This window comes from Esox lucius, chromosome 24 (genome assembly GCF_011004845.1).
Source record: "Esox lucius isolate fEsoLuc1 chromosome 24, fEsoLuc1.pri, whole genome shotgun sequence".
Lineage (NCBI taxonomy): Eukaryota > Metazoa > Chordata > Actinopteri > Esociformes > Esocidae > Esox > Esox lucius.
Window position 1 is genome coordinate 14,121,608 of NC_047592.1, and position 17,061 is coordinate 14,138,668.

A 17,061-nucleotide genomic window follows, 5' to 3' on the forward strand; every position below is an offset into this window, starting at 1 on the left:
CCCCCCCCCGTGTCTGTCTGAACTGTTAGCGGGTGCTATACTAGTACAGTCAGAAAGAGAGGCCAAACCAGATTAGAGAACTGGAATAGGAGAGACACAGAGAGAGAGAGGGAGAGAGATACAAATACAGCAAGGAACATAGAAACATAGAAAGAGAAAAAGATAGAGGGACAGCGAAGGCACAGAGAGAAATGTGAGAACTCAGCGAAGCAACAGCCCAAGCAGACCCTATGGAAGTGTGAGCGAGTGTGGTTCAAGGACTCGGGGGATAGCTGAAATGGGTTAGAGGCCTGTCAGTCCAGACGGCGAACGTGGCGGTTGACGGCGTGGAGGTACCACCTACCTACTGCACTGAAAAGCTCTGTCGCGTACGAAATAAAATCTGACAACCACAAGCAAAACAAAACAAGAGGGTGTGGGGTGGGGGGGGGGGGTAGAAATTAGGATGAATAAATAAACATACTGTACCATGCAGCGGAACAATCAGAACATACTGTGGCTGGGTGAATATCATTTAACTGTCAAAAAAAAATGTAATGTATACTCCGCTCGGCAGGACATGTTAAGATCTCTAATAGGCTTGTGTGTGAGTGGGCCAAACCAACAAGGCAGATTAGTGTGTTTTCGTGGGGGGTTGCACAGCTCTGGTCCTTCATGGTCTGCCTAGTGAACACCGGGGCTCCTCATCAGTTCTATTCATTTTGACATGAACCGCCTGGGCTCGATGTCTTCCAACGGGAGGAGGGACCCGGACGTGACCGCACGGGCACGTACGCCCATGTAGACGGGAGGGCCTGAGCTGTGCACGCCAGCCGACGGACGGTTGTGTGCGGTGCGGGCCGGGGGCGAGCGCTGGTGGGCGTGTGACGGGACGGACGAGCGCGCCTACCTTGGACTCTCTGCAGCTTGGTGCGACCGAACGCCATGGGCAGGTTGAGCGGGATGTAATGCTCGTGGTTGCACACCGTCATCAGGAAGTCAAACTTCATCTCCGTCCACACCTGTCCGTACACAAAGCAGCGTTACACTACGCTAACCAAAGGGAGGTCACACTCGGTGGGACTGAAGAATCATAATGAAAATACTTTGGCATCTGGCTTGGATTATCGTCTATTAGCTAATGCTGAGAAGCGTAGTAGCAATAAAATCTGTGACCACGTGAAATAACATTATATCTTTATGCCTGTAACGGGGATACCTTGTTTTGTTTGGATGCTAATCGCTAAGACATATACGTATATATTGTATATATAGGACACCATTATTATTTTTGCGCATACTGTATTTCCCAGTCAAGGCAGCTCTGTTCTGAATAGAAGGTTGTGTTTCAGTCCCCTGTACCCTCCAACAATAGCACTGGAGAAGTATCCTGTGGTGGAATACCTTGGGGTCTTTGAGGGTGAAACCACACATGTAGTCGTTGATCAGGCTGAAGGCGAAGCCTCGGTTCATGAAGGTGAGGCAGCGCTGCAGTGGTCAACACAGATGGGGGCGTTAACAGGACCAGCCAACAAAATAAAACACACCAGAACACCATAACAACATAAAATGAACCCCTGCTGTCAGAAGGGGAAACCACGCCGTCTCCATGTCAATCAATCAATCAATCAATCAATCAATCAATCAATCAAATGTATTTATAAAGCCCCTTTTTACAACAGCAGTTGTCACAAAGTGCTTTTACAGAAACACCCGGCTTTATATCAACTGATCCCGTTCTGAGAGCAGCAGGTTTTCGATATCATCCGTCCTTCAGTGTCTGGTACTGGCGGAGTACAGGGGGCCGGACCTTAATGAAGCCAGCCAGGCTGAGGTTGACACAGCGGGCTTCCTCAGGGATCTCTGCGTGGCGGATGGTGATGTGAGGCATGATGGACAGTAACAGGGACTGGAGTGCCTGGTGGAAGCTGTCCGGAAACCTCTGGGCCCGGGGCATCTGGTAGGACATAACAGGGTACAGGCTCAGATACTGACGAAAATGCCAGGACCCGGTTTAAGGAGACCTAAAGTGATGAACGTCACTCATCTCTGCATCCGTTTGACAAATAGATCCTAACTTGAGCACGTGGCTGTGCTATGGAAAGAGAACGCATGGATTTGTGGTTCTCAAAAGTCTAGAATCTAATTTCAGATCCAATGGCATATTACCTAATAGGACGGGAGGAAATGGTTTCTTTCAAAACAGCAGGATGACCAAGAGGTTAGATGTGACTCACTGAAATGTGCAGGGGTTGTAACGTCCTTTGGTTTAACACAAGTTGCTGAAACTCAGCAAGTTGCTGTTTATCTCAGAGGACAACTTGTGTTTATCTCAGAGGACAACAAGACAGTTTCTTTTTTTTTTTTTTTTAAGTACAATGGATCGTCTCGCCTTGACATTTTTTGTTGCAATGCTTTAACTGACAGTAGTTAAAGTGGAGAAAGAAATCAAGGATGAGACTGGTACTATATTAAACCATGGAAACCCACTTCATAACAAGTCCACACTAGAAGGACCATTTCTTATGTCAAATATAAAAATAAAAATAAATCTTCAGAATTGGAATATACAGAACTTATTTTCATTTTATAACATACTGTAACAACACAAAAAAGCCACAGATCAGATTGGAATGTGTGAGCTGGTGAGAGTATGAACAGAGATATCCCTGTGACTAACTGAATTTAAACTGAAGAGTGAGCGTAGATGAGCTGGAGGGACATTCCCTTGTGTGTTTTTGTATATGTGTGTGCCTTTGTTTGTGCATTTGTCTGTGAGTGTGTGCTTAACTACGCGTGTTAAACTATACTTGTAAGGACCATAGATCACCAGAGGGGCCATAAAACCAGGAACATTCAACCTCCTGGGGTCAGGTGTTGAATTTAAGCTGAAGGTTGCGATTGTGGTTTGAGTTTTGGGCTGGGGTTAAGTTTAGATGTTTTGGGTTAAGGTTCAAGTTAGGTTAAGGTTTATATGCAAGGGAAAATAGTCTTCCGAATTGGGGTTTCAGGGTGTGGGGAGTAGTAGAGCACATTTATTTGCGGCTAAATGCTTGTACTGCTTAGAATGAGGAAGTATTAATTGCGACATTCGTGCGGTGAGCTAGGACAGTGTGAAGAGAAACTCTGGATTGAAAAATATATGCATGTAAAGGCATGAAAACTCCATCATGTGGAAATGCACAAACTCCACCCCTCCATCCTGATGGCTTTTGTGTGTGGGAATGTGTGGGTGCGAACCTTGATCCTGTTGCCCTCCTGCAAGTACTGGGCCATAGACTTGGCCATGGTCTCAAAGAAGAACCAGGAATACTAGAAAAGAGGAAGAGAGAAAGAAGATGTTTGACCTCCATCTCAATTGTGAAACATTTTGACTACGTCCTAAATGACAGTCTGTACACATTAGTATACATAGCACACTACTTTTGACCGGAAATGTTGACCCACGTGAATGACAAAGCACCAATGACCTTCAACTGTTTAATGTGGTGGTCAATGGAGCCTGGTTATAAAAATACCATACAATAGTAATGCATTGGAAAAAGGGTCCAATCCTCTTTCAAGGAGCTAGACCGGCTGACTCGTTTTAATGTCGCACAGTGCGACCAGCTGGCCAAGAAGGGAATTACAATTTTCTGACTGAAAAATATATTTGAAAGTGCCCATGTGTAAACACACACACACACACACACACACGCATACAATCACCCACCTTGAGGAGTTTGTTGCTGGTGTTGAAGTCTGCTGTTTGTTTGAGAATGGCAGTGACGGCCGTGGCCAGCACCTCGTGAGTGGTGGCAGAGTTTCCAGATAACGAGTTGTTGGTCAGAAACACATACTGAGGACACAACACAGGGACAGGCATTCATAAACAACCTTCACACAACTGTCACACAACCTTCACACAACCTTCACACAGCCCTCTAAATTATAATTTAAAGAATACTTTCAACTGGAAGGGAATACATTTGGTTGCACGTGTCACTCATGTTGTTCTACCTTGATAAAAGAGCGCAGGTAGTTTTCCAGTCCCTCCTCGTGACACCGGGAAACAATGTGTATGATCACCCTGAAGGATGACAACATCATCATCATCACTGAACTCAGTGTGTATGATCACCCTGAAGGATGACATCATCATCATCATCACTTAACTCAGTGTGTATGATCACCCTGAAGGATGACAACATCATCATCTTCACTTAACTCAGTGTTTATGATCACCCTGAAGGATGACAACATCATCATCATCATCACTTAACTCAGTGTGTATGATCACCCTGAAGGATGACAACATCATCATCATCATCACTTAACTCAGTGTGTATGATCACCCTGAAGGATGACAACATCATCATCATCATCACTTAACTCAGTGTGTATGATCACCCTGAAGGATGACAACATCATCATCATCACTTAACTCAGTGTGTATGATCACCCTGAAGGATGACAACATCATCATCATCATCACTTAACTCAGTGTGTATGATCACCCTGAAGGATGACAACATCATCATCATCACTTAACTCAGTGTGTATGATCACCCTGAAGGATGACAACATCATCATCATCATCATCACTTAACTCAGTGTGTATGATCACCCTGAAGGATGACAACATCATCATCATCACTTAACTCAGTGTGTATGATCACCCTGAAGGATGACAACATCATCATCATCATCATCACTTAACTCAGTGTGTATGATCACCCTGAAGGATGACAACATCATCATCATCACTTAACTCAGTGTGTATGATCACCCTGAAGGATGACAACATCATCATCATCATCACTTAACTCAGTGTGTATGATCACCCTGAAGGATGACAACATCATCATCATCACTTAACTCAGTGTGTATGATCACCCTGAAGGATGACAACATTATCATCACTTACCTCAGTGTGTATGATCACCCTGAAGGATGACAACATCATCATCATCATCATCACTTAACTCAGTGTGTATGATCACCCTGAAGGATGACAACATCATCATCATCACTTAACTCAGTGTGTATGATCACCCTGAAGGATGACAACATCATCATCATCATCACTTAACTCAGTGTGTATGATCACCCTGAAGGATGACAACATCATCATCATCACTTAACTCAGTGTGTATGATCACCCTGAAGGATGACAACATCATCATCATCACTTAACTCAGTGTGTATGATCACCCTGAAGGATGACAACATCATCATCATCACTTAACTCAGTGTGTATGATCACCCTGAAGGATGACAACATCATCATCATCATCACTTAACTCAGTGTGTATGATCACCCTGAAGGATGACAACATCATCATCATCACTTAACTCAGTGTGTATGATCACCCTGAAGGATGACAACATCATCATCATCATCACTTAACTCAGTGTGTATGATCACCCTGAAGGATGACAACATCATCATCATCACTTAACTCAGTGTGTATGATCACCCTGAAGGATGACAACATCATCATCATCACTTAACTCAGTGTGTATGATCACCCTGAAGGATGACAACATCATCATCATCACTTAACTCAGTGTGTATGATCACCCTGAAGGATGACAACATCATCATCATCATCACTTAACTCAGTGTGTATGATCACCCTGAAGGATGACAACATCATCATCATCACTTAACTCAGTGTGTATGATCACCCTGAAGGATGACAACATCATCATCATCACTTAACTCAGTGTGTATGATCACCCTGAAGGATGACAACATCATCATCATCATCATCACTTAACTCAGTGTGTATGATCACCCTGAAGGATGACAACATCATCATCATCACTTAACTCAGTGTGTATGATCACCCTGAAGGATGACAACATCATCATCATCACTTAACTCAGTGTGTATGATCACCCTGAAGGATGACAACATCATCATCATCACTTAACTCAGTGTGTATGATCACCCTGAAGGATGACAACATCATCATCATCATCATCACTTAACTCAGTGTGTATGATCACCCTGAAGGATGACAACATCATCATCATCACTTAACTCAGTGTGTATGATCACCCTGAAGGATGACAACATCATCATCATCATCACTTAACTCAGTGTGTATGATCACCCTGAAGGATGACAACATCATCATCATCACTTAACTCAGTGTGTATGATCACCCTGAAGGATGACAACATCATCATCATCATCATCACTTAACTCAGTGTGTATGATCACCCTGAAGGATGACAACATCATCATCATCACTTAACTCAGTGTGTATGATCACCCTGAAGGATGACAACATCATCATCATCATCACTTAACTCAGTGTGTATGATCACCCTGAAGGATGACAACATCATCATCATCACTTAACTCAGTGTGTATGATCACCCTGAAGGATGACAACATCATCATCATCACTTAACTCAGTGTGTATGATCACCCTGAAGGATGACAACATCATCATCACTTAACTCAGTGTGTATGATCACCCTGAAGGATGACAACATCATCATCATCACTTAACTCAGTGTGTATGATCACCCTGAAGGATGACAACATCATCATCATCACTTAACTCAGTGTGTATGATCACCCTGAAGGATGACAACATCATCATCATCATCACTTAACTCAGTGTGTATGATCACCCTGAAGGATGACAACATCATCATCATCACTTAACTCAGTGTGTATGATCACCCTGAAGGATGACAACATCATCATCATCACTTAACTCAGTGTGTATGATCACCCTGAAGGATGACAACATCATCATCATCACTTAACTCAGTGTGTATGATCACCCTGAAGGATGACAACATCATCATCATCATCATCAATTAACTCAGTGTGTATGATCACCCTGAAGGATGACAACATCATCATCATCACTTAACTCAGTGTGTATGATCACCCTGAAGGATGACAACATCATCATCATCATCACTTAACTCAGTGTGTATGATCACCCTGAAGGATGACAACATCATCATCATCACTTAACTCAGTGTGTATGATCACCCTGAAGGATGACAACATCATCATCATCACTTAACTCAGTGTGTATGATCACTCTAAAGGATGACAACATCATCATCATCATCACTTAACTCAGTGTGTATGATCACCCTGAAGGATGACAACATCATCATCATCACTTAACTCAGTGTGTATGATCACCCTGAAGGATGACAACATCATCATCATCACTTAACTCAGTGTGTATGATCACCCTGAAGGATGACAACATTATCATCACTTACCTCAGTGTGTATGATCACCCTGAAGGATGACAACATCATCATAATCACTTAACTCAGTGTGTATGATCACCCTGAAGGATGACAACATCATCATCACTTAACTCAGTGTGTATGATCACCCCGAAGGATGACAACATCATCATCATCACTTAACTCAGTGTGTATGATCCCTCTGAAGGATGACAACAGTATCATCACTTAACTCAGTGTGTATGATCAACTTGAAGGATGACAACATTATCATCACTTAACTCAGTGTGTATGATCAACCTGAAGGACGACAGCATTATCATTACTTAACTCAGTGTGTATGATCACCCTGAAGGATGACAACATCATCATCACTTAACTCAGTGTGTATGATCACTCTAAAGGATGACAACATCATCATCACTTAACTGAGTGTGTATGATCAACCTGAAGGACGACAGCATTATCATCACTTAACTCAGTGTGTATGATCACACGGAAGGATGACAACATCATCATCAGTTAACTCAGTGTGTTTGATCACTCTGAAGGATGACAACATTATCATCACTTAACTCAGTGTGTATGATCACCCTGAAGGATGACAACCTAATCATCATCACTTAACTCAGTGTGTATGATCCCTCTGAAGGATGACAACAGTATCATCACTTAACTCAGTGTGTATGATCAACTTGAAGGATGACAACATTATCATCACTTAACTCAGTGTGTATGATCAACCTGAAGGACGACAGCATTATCATTACTTAACTCAGTGTGTATGATCACCCTGAAGGATGACAACATCATCATCACTTAACTCAGTGTGTATGATCACTCTAAAGGATGACAACATCATCATCACTTAACTGAGTGTGTATGATCAACCTGAAGGACGACAGCATTATCATCACTTAACTCAGTGTGTATGATCACACGGAAGGATGACAACATCATCATCAGTTAACTCAGTGTGTTTGATCACTCTGAAGGATGACAACATTATCATCACTTAACTCAGTGTGTATGATCACCCTGAAGGATGACAACCTAATCATCACTTAACTCAGTGTTTATGCTCACTCAGAAGGAAGAAAACAGTATCATCACTTAAATCATTGTGCATGATCACACTTATGAATACTATTGTTTATTCATAAGCCTCTTACAGCAACCAGCTACCTTGCTCAGGGACAGAATGACTGATTTTTCACTTACAGGTCAGACCCAAGCGGACATTTTGGGTCATGACGACATAAATAACAGGGTCAGAGTTCAAAACTCACCGGGTTGAGTTGACAGCAATTTCAGTGGCTTCTTTGGTTGCCGTGGTGAGGACCTCAAACAGCTGCACCAGCACAGTGGGGAGGAACTTGATGATGACTTGAGTCTCCATGGCATGCAGACACTGAAGGGGGGGCGGGGTTAAAGGAAACAGGATGAGGAAGAGACAGAGCGTTAACATAGACAAACCAGTGACGGAGGGAGATTGATATTGTGCCTCTTGTGTATTGGGGACTCATCCCCTGTCGACCTTTCTCACCTTCAGATACTTGATGAGCTCCGCTGGGTTGCCCTCCGACGATGAGCGCATCAGCTGGCAGTGCTGGAAGAACTTGTGGAGGTGCAGATCCTAAGCAACACAAAGGACGCTATGAACCAACCAACAGAAAATAGAGTACTTCAACAAGTACCGGAATAGTACTTCAAAAAGGAGCACTTCAACAGGTCCTGAATAGTACTTCAAAAATAGTACTTCAACAGGTACCGAATAGTACTTCAACATGAACCGAACAGTATCTTAAAAATAATACTTCAACTTTCCAGTAAGAACTGCTCCAGAGAGCCACTGAATACAGGTCTGTGAAGGTACAAAGACCCACCTGTGGATATATCGTTGATGCCACATTGGTCCTCACTTTGAACAGAGGCTTGCCGTTCTCCACCCATTTTAAATCAGGCGCTGACTGTGGGGAGGGTCACACTCAGATTATCCAACTTTAGGACGTCCAGACGTTTTTTAATCTTTTAATCAGTTTGAAAGTCATATTGGTTTTCTAGCTCTTGAATGACCTCGGAATAGAAGCGGGGGAACGCTGGTCCCTGATGGGAGTTGTTCTCCTGGGTAGGGAGGGCCTTACCTTCCTGGTGTCCTGGGACTTGTCATGCAGGTACCCTGCCGGCAGGGTAGCGGACACAGGCAACTGGAGCTCCGTAGACTGCATCCTGCCATCCTTCAGCAGTGGCGCCCAGGCATAGCCCACTGTTACACAGACGGAGACGGACATGTCGGCTAACGGAGGCAGACAGGCACGCTCGCTCGCACACGCTAAGAATAACTTAATAACAAACCAACGCTGTCATTCTCCGCAGCATTTGAAAACAAACAGAAAACACACAACATGTTACCAGTGTGATGCTGGTTACTGCAGGGGGAGGAGACAGAGCTCTGTGTTTTTCTGAGGTGTTTTCTTTTTTACACAGCGGTGAGAGGGATTTACAGCTTCGCTGGCACCCTGGTCATCGTCAGAAACACGCCTCCGTTCTTACCCAGTGTCTCAACTCCCTCCCTCTTCTTGGCGCTGGTCTTGGCGCTGATCTCACAGCTGATGTGGTGGAAGGTGAAGAGGACGTGGTGTTTCTCGTGGACGTGGACCGGCAGCTCAATCTTCACCTGCGTACACACACAACCAACGCGGATGTGAAAAAAAAAAAGATACCCTCCTGGAACTGCCTTTCCAATACCCATTAATACACTCCATATGAATGAGACATGCCCATCCTTCTACAGGTGCTGGTCATAAAATTTGAATATCATCAAAAAGTTGATTTATTTCAGTAATTCCATTAAAAAAGTGAAACTTGTATAATGTATACATTCATTCCACACTGACTGATATATTTCAAGTGTTTATTTCTTTTCTCAGTCTCCTCCAGTTTAAAATTTTAGGAGGACATGAGGTCCTGGTCCACACCTGCGGAGTACCTGGTTTGGGGGACCCGTTGCTGTCATTGTCCACCTGGTCATACTTTTGACCTAGTCTAAAATCAAATAGACTCTGGATTTAGCCCACGTGCATTTATTAATTATTCCAATTGGACTCTTAATATCTCACCCGGTACAGCCACAAGAGGACTGTTCACCCCTCTGAGCCAGGGTCCTCTCTAGGTTTCTTCCTAAAATTCAGCCTTCTTAGGGAGTTTTTCCTAGCCACTGAAATCCAACACTACTGTTGTTTGTTCCTTGGGGTTTAAGGCCGGGTATCTCTGTAAAGCACTTTGTGAAAACTGCTGTAGTAAAAAGGGCTTTATAAATACATTTGATTGATTGATTGATGTTTTCTGATGAAAGTACATTTAGCATTTCCTTTGGAAATCAAGGTCCCAGAGGAAGAGAGGAGAAGAGGAGGAAAAGAGGAGAGGCAAAGAATCCGTTGCTTGAAGTCCAGTGTAAAGTTTCCACAGTCAGTGATAGTTTAGGGTGCCATGTCATCTGCAGGTGTTGGTCCACTGTATTTTCTGAGGTCCAAGGTCAACGCAGCTGTCTACCAGGAAGTTTTAGAGCACTTCATGCTTCCTGCTGCTGACCAACTTTATGGAGATGCAGATTTAATTTTCCAACAGGACTTGGCACCTGCACACAGTGCCAAAGCTACCAGTACCTGATTTAAGGACCATGGTATCCCTGTTCTTAATTGGCCAGCAAACTCGTCTAACCTTAACCCTATAGAAAATCTATGGGGTATTGTGAAGAGGAAGATGCGATACGCCAGACCCAACAATGCAGAAGAGCTGATGGCCACTATCAGAGCAACCTGGGCTCTCATAACACCTGAGCAGTGCCACAGACTGATCGACTCCATGCCACGCTGCATTGCTGCAGTAATTCAGGCAAAAGGAGCCCCAACTAAGTATTGAGTGCTGTACATGGCCAACATTTCTAAAAATCATTTTTTTGTATTGGTCTTTTTGGAATTTGGGATTTTCATTAGTTGTCAGTTATAATCATCACAATTAAAAGAAATAAACATTTGAAATATATCAGTCTGTGTGTAATTAATTAATATAATATACAAGTTTAACGTTTTGAATGGAATTACTGAAATAAATCAACTTTTTGATGATATTCTAATTTTATGACCATCACCTGTACCACTGTATGTTTCTCACTGGAAATGAAGTTATTCCAATGTCAACCAGAAGGGGGCAGCGACTGAGAGCGGTGAGTGTTCAGAGGAAGTGACACAGACATGACACACCCCCTATAGCATTAATCTAACTCCAGTGAAACCACAATCCAGTGCATGACTTATTCACGTGTCACCATCCACTCTCATTTCCTGTCCCTATCCTGGCTAGTTGAAAAATTGCCCTTTATTGGGACAGATTTTTGACAAAACTTAAAGTGGTGACAGCAAGAGAATGGTGGGGTGGATATACCCTTCAGCTGTAGGACACACTTGCAACTTTGTGTCCCACTTTCAAATGATAAGAAGTAAGACATTTTCTACATCTTGAAAAATTCTCTAAAGTAATTTTACAAGATATAGACCTTTCGAACTCATGGTACCGACTGTTTTACGTGTTATGTCTAAAAATGAGACATCCAGAAAAGCATGATTAGGCAAGCCAATTAATTATTAGGCGTGAAACTGCGCAAATGTATTATGTGGTGCCTTAAGGGATTCCCTTTCCATCCTGACTGTCCAATAGATGCCAAGTCCCCACCCTGGCCTTCCAAAGATGTGATTTCCAAAGTATGATACTGTGACGTAATTCCTATGAGAAATGTTGCGTCACGTGGTCAGACAATGTTAGTGATTCACTTTCGCTCAGACTCGCTGGATTGGCCGATGGAGGATATAATCAGCCCCTACACCTTTGAACATTTTCACTGCCTCGGGTGTGGGACAGGTTTGGGTTTGCAAATGGAGTAGGAGTGCTGAATGCACACATTGAGGGCTGAAGGTGAAGGGGCCAATGTGGCCTTCAGTCTCTGTTCTGTCCTGCCTCCCTGGCAACAGTGGCTCTAACCAGCCTGTTATATAAAAACCCTTCCTCCCTGAGAGAGATTTATAAGATGAATCCAGGAATAACCTTTGGACAGACCTTTGGCCACTTTTGAACTTCAGCAACTTACCAGGCTGTAGATATACCAAGGCCGGAAGAAACGTACATTTAAAGGTTGTATTTGTTTCAACAACATTGCTTGTCACACATTTTCAACACTTTTACAAAACAACGAGGACCTCACTCACCTCGTCATAAAACTCAGGGCTCTGGTTGTGGTGAAGGACGGCCGCAGAGGCACCGGTGATGAAGAGAGAGTCGCCCGGCTTTCCGTAGATGCACTGGAACACATGTCATTAGCAACCTCCTGTCAAGGCACGTCACTGACTGAGACTGCGATCTGTGAGCGTCGCTAAGGATTAGGCAACAGAACTGGAGTGTACAGTAACACCTGGGACACAATAGGCCTCTCATGCAAACCTCCACAAGTGAACAACAGCTGCATTTGAAGCCGTATGGCTAAACTCGGTGGAGTGGAGGAGCCCCAGGTTAGGGAAGGGGAGAGAGAAGGAGGGGCAGGATGGGCAGCCTCAAGCCCAGACATGTGATGTTGTCATCTGGCCTTGACCCAGCCAGACCCACTGACTTTGGCCTGGGTGACTGAACTAGACGGCTGGCTGACCTGATGTAAACCTAAGGCCTAAGCCACTATTCTGTCTCAGAGCAGAAGTGCTGATCAAGGATTAGTGTCCGAGCTGTCAGAATACATTTGTTAATTATTCATCTGAAAGTAAAAACTGATCCGGAATTCTGAACTTTAGTTGTGAATACATGCGCTGAAGTTAACCTCTCTGGACATGGAGTGGGGGAAGGGCGGGTTCTGTTTGGTGCGTTAATTGGGATGTTGTTTGCTTGGGTCATTATCTAACTGACCAAAGCATGAGAATGAAGGAGGCCATTGAAAAGGACCGAGCTGAAATGAGCAGCTTCGTCTGAAGGGAAGGTTTTGTCAGTCCAATTAAGAAATTCTGTCCTAAAAAGATACTAAATAGACATACAAAGGTCCTTATGCCATCATAATCAAAGGAACAGCTCAAGAAAATATGGTTTCCAGTCAGAAGACGAGATTCCAGTCAGAGGAAGATTAGTTTCCCGTTAGAAGAAGATGAGATTCCAGTCAGAGAAAGATTAGTTTCCAGTGAGAGGAAGATGAGTTTTCAGTCAGAGAAAGATTAGATACCAGTCAGAAGAAGAGTTTTCAGTCAGAGAAAGGTGAGTTTTTAGACACAGAAAATCTGTAGTTTCATATTGTTCGATTATACTTTATGTACCAGCGTGGAAAATCCTCAGCACATTCAGGAGCTCCATTGCTAGGGCAACAACGTGTGAAAGTGTTGTCTGATCAGAATGATGTTTACACAGGAAGGCCAAGGGTGAGACCCATGGTCCTGGCTACGGGATCTGACGGATCTTATCATCTTGAAGTTGGGAGGGACATTCGTGTCTCCACCAGCACAGGAAAAAACACAACAAAACAGGCAGAACAAAGGTCTACAGTATGGTGTACTGTAATTGCAAGCTACCTATTTTTCAATTGTTAATAATTTTCTTCTTTCAGAGCCCAAGTTATTTAAAGGTCATGAACTGTGCTAGTGTGTTTCCGCTGACTGCTGATTGCACCCCCCTGGAGAGAAGTGTTGTGGTCCTTGCTTAGCCCCCGGTCCTGCTCTGTGTAAACACTTAATTCTGTCTGAGAAAATCTTTGTTCCCAATCAGACAGTGGGAAAGAAAACAAAAAAAACAAATGCCTATAAAAGCATGTTTGCACGGAGTGAACAGTGAGTGTTAATGTCCGTGGAAGCCAGTGAACAGTGAGTGTTAATGTCCGTGGAAGCCAGTTGGGGTGCAGTGAACAGTGAGTGTTAATGTCCGTGGAAGCCAGTTGGGGTGCAGTGAACAGTGATTGTTAATGTCTGTTTAAGCCAGTTTAGATGCAGTGAACAGTGAGTGTTAATGTCCGTGGAAGCCAGTTTGGGTGCAGTGAACAGTGAGTGTTAATGTCTGTGGAAGCCAGTTTGGGTGCAGTGAACAGGGAGTGTTTATGTCTATGGAAGGCAGTTTGGATGCAGTGAACAGTGAGGGTTAATGTCTGTGGAAGCCAGTTTAGATGCAGTGAACAGTGAGTGTTAATGTCTGTGGAAGCCAGTTTGGGTGCAGTGAACAGGGAGTGTTTATGTCTATGGAAGGCAGTTTGGATGCAGTGAACAGTGAGGGTTAATGTCTGTGGAAGCCAGTTTAGATGCAGTGAACAGTGAGTGTTAATGTCTGTGGAAGCCAGTTTGGGTGCAGTGAATGTGAGTATTCAGTCAGAATATAATGCATTTCTATCAGGATTGTCTTGTGGAAAAAACATATTCCATGGTAGTCTGATGGAGATTTCCACCCACAAATATTTGACATGTGTGAATGTTGCTCAGTGAGAGAGAAACAGACAGGGAGGAAGAGAGCTCTCATTATCTGTCCTTGCCAGCTGTAATAACCGACTTCTCTAACTTTTTCCCTGGCCACTTCACCAATCCACAGTAGTTCTACTTTTACAGTTGGTGTTCTTCTTTTTTTCACTAAATCACACATATACCGTCTCATTTAAACGCTCACCTTCAGAGGAGCTGCACCTTCTTCATCAGAATCCCTGAACTGAACACACACAGCTATGTTCCTTGCCTGAAAGCATAAAGGACAGTAAATTCAAAACTTTGCAGTGGGGTGAACACGGGTGTCGTGGGAGAAAGCCCATCATGTCAAGACGTGTCTGGCCATAGCCAGTTACAGCAGCCCCTATGTGATGTTAATCACAAGTCAGTCAGTGTGATTCTACCGGAATGTAAGGAAATTAAGCGTGTGTGGGGATGAAACCTGGAACAGGAAATGATCTGAAGATTTGGCTCAACATTGTGAATTATATAAGCTCAATGACCCAACCAACTCAGCTTAACTTTGTTTTCTGCACACAGTACTTTATTGTAAAACCACCACTCGCTTCTCTTTCCCACCTTGGTGAAGGTCTTCTGGTTGTCGTATTTCAGCTGCAGGGGGTAGATGTATAGATGGTTCTTGTAGGCAGTGAAGGGGTAGTTGTACTTGGCTTCCTCAGGGAGGAACTCCTCCATCTCCACAGAGACCCTCTCACAGTCCTCCTCAAAAGGCTTGACTGGAATGTAGGACGAGGTCACCGTGTCTGAGGGGGTACCGGGGAATTATGAATAACAAAGTATCAACATATGGTTGTCGTTATTAATGATAAAGTATCAATATATGGTTGTCGTTATTAATGATAAAGTATCAATATATGGTTGTCGTTATTAATGATAAAGTATCAACATATGGTTGTCGTTATTAATGATAAAGTATCAATATATGGTTGTCGTTATTAATGATAAAGTATCAATATATGGTTGTCGTTATTAATGATAAAGTATCAATATATGGTTGTCGTTATTAATGATAAAGTATCAACATATGGCTGTCGTTATTAATAATAAAGTATCAACATATGGCTGTCATTATTAATAATAAAGTATCAATATATGGATGTCGTTATTAATAAGAAAGTATCAACATATGGTTGTCATTATTAATAATAAAGTATCAAAATACGGTTGTCATTATTAATAATAAAATATCAATATATTGTTGTCATTATTAATAATAAGGGTAAAAATATATATTTGTCATTATTAATAATAAAGTATCAATATGTGGTTGTCATTATTGTCATAATGGCAGTTATTAAAACACCTGTTCAGGCAAATTATTGGTCATTTATGATATCCGAACACAACTACCCACTTGAGAAGTCTGGAGGCACACACTCGATTGTGACATTCAGCTGTCCAGGTATGGTCTGCAGCTTGCTCTTCTCTGGCCTAAAGACGGAAAACACCTAGTCAGTCAGTAGCCTGTATATCTGCAGTACATGGTTGCCTGCTGTGCTAAACGACACTAGCAGACAGACAGACTAACTGGGCTAATGTACCCAACAAACGTATGTCAATGTTTTATTTAGCAGGTATGTATACTGAGAACACATTCTTAGTTACAGCAACAAACTGTGAAGAATCAAGGTGTCTTGCTCAGGGACAGAACGACAGGGCTTTTCACCTTGGCGACCCAGGGATTGGAACCAGAAACCTTTCGTTCACCAGCCCAAATGTCTTGACTAGGCAACCTTGCCACCGCAGAAATAACGGTTGCATGTCTTATTGACTGATGACTCACTTCCTGATATCAGCCAGCATCTTGATGAGGTCATCGGTGGAAATCTTGCTGCTGTCCTGGCGATAGAGGGGAGAGAACTTCCCGTCCATGTCCAGACTGCCCTGGGCATCTTTAAACACCTGCCTGCAGAACAACAGAAAGGATTTACTCTGGTGTGATGTATAATGAAGATAAAAGAACACAGGAACCTCCCCTCTCTACCCTCAGGCAATGCTCAAACATTATAACCCTATCCAGGCAATATGTTCTGCCACCTCTGGTCTCTTGGCTCCTCTGATCTCTTGGATCCAGGTTAAACCAGACAAAACTCGTCTTTGTCCTAGCACCCCAATGGGTGAGCCAGGCTTGCCTCGAAGCTAGAACAGCAGAAACCCTGTCTATTTTCAGAAAACATCTCAAACCCTACCTTTTCAAATAGTAGAGTAATAATCCCACCTCCCCCGAATAGTGCCTTAAAGAAGTACAGTTTGTAAATTGTTTGTTTATTATACATTTTTTAGTTTGTTCCTTCTAGAACTGACTTTGCTGCTTCAATAAGTAGAATGTACTTACTGCTTAATTATCTTAAAATGTAAG

At 43.0% G+C, this 17,061-nt stretch overlaps 1 protein-coding gene across 5 annotated transcripts in view; it reads right to left on the minus strand.

The window, feature by feature from the left end:
• dock11 (dedicator of cytokinesis 11) overlaps nt 1-17,061 on the minus strand; it is a 103,856-nt gene that overhangs the window by 53,719 nt on the left and 33,076 nt on the right. For 3 of the 5 annotated variants that reach the window (XM_034290586.1, XM_034290583.1, XM_034290585.1), the window contains exons 15-31: nt 16,486-16,608; nt 16,057-16,133; nt 15,261-15,445; nt 14,866-14,931; nt 12,456-12,548; nt 9,748-9,871; nt 9,339-9,460; nt 9,081-9,164; nt 8,741-8,830; nt 8,484-8,605; nt 3,979-4,048; nt 3,692-3,817; nt 3,220-3,291; nt 1,790-1,936; nt 1,384-1,467; nt 890-1,001; nt 344-382 (exon numbers count right to left, since the gene is read on the minus strand). In XM_034290586.1, the coding sequence (XP_034146477.1) occupies nt 344-382; nt 890-1,001; nt 1,384-1,467; nt 1,790-1,936; nt 3,220-3,291; nt 3,692-3,817; nt 3,979-4,048; nt 8,484-8,605; nt 8,741-8,830; nt 9,081-9,164; nt 9,339-9,460; nt 9,748-9,871; nt 12,456-12,548; nt 14,866-14,931; nt 15,261-15,445; nt 16,057-16,133; nt 16,486-16,608 (1,736 nt within the window). The remainder of the gene's footprint in view (nt 1-343; nt 383-889; nt 1,002-1,383; nt 1,468-1,789; nt 1,937-3,219; nt 3,292-3,691; nt 3,818-3,978; nt 4,049-8,483; nt 8,606-8,740; nt 8,831-9,080; nt 9,165-9,338; nt 9,461-9,747; nt 9,872-12,455; nt 12,549-14,865; nt 14,932-15,260; nt 15,446-16,056; nt 16,134-16,485; nt 16,609-17,061) is intronic. The other 2 variants (XM_034290587.1, XM_034290584.1) reach the window with 1 other exon arrangement.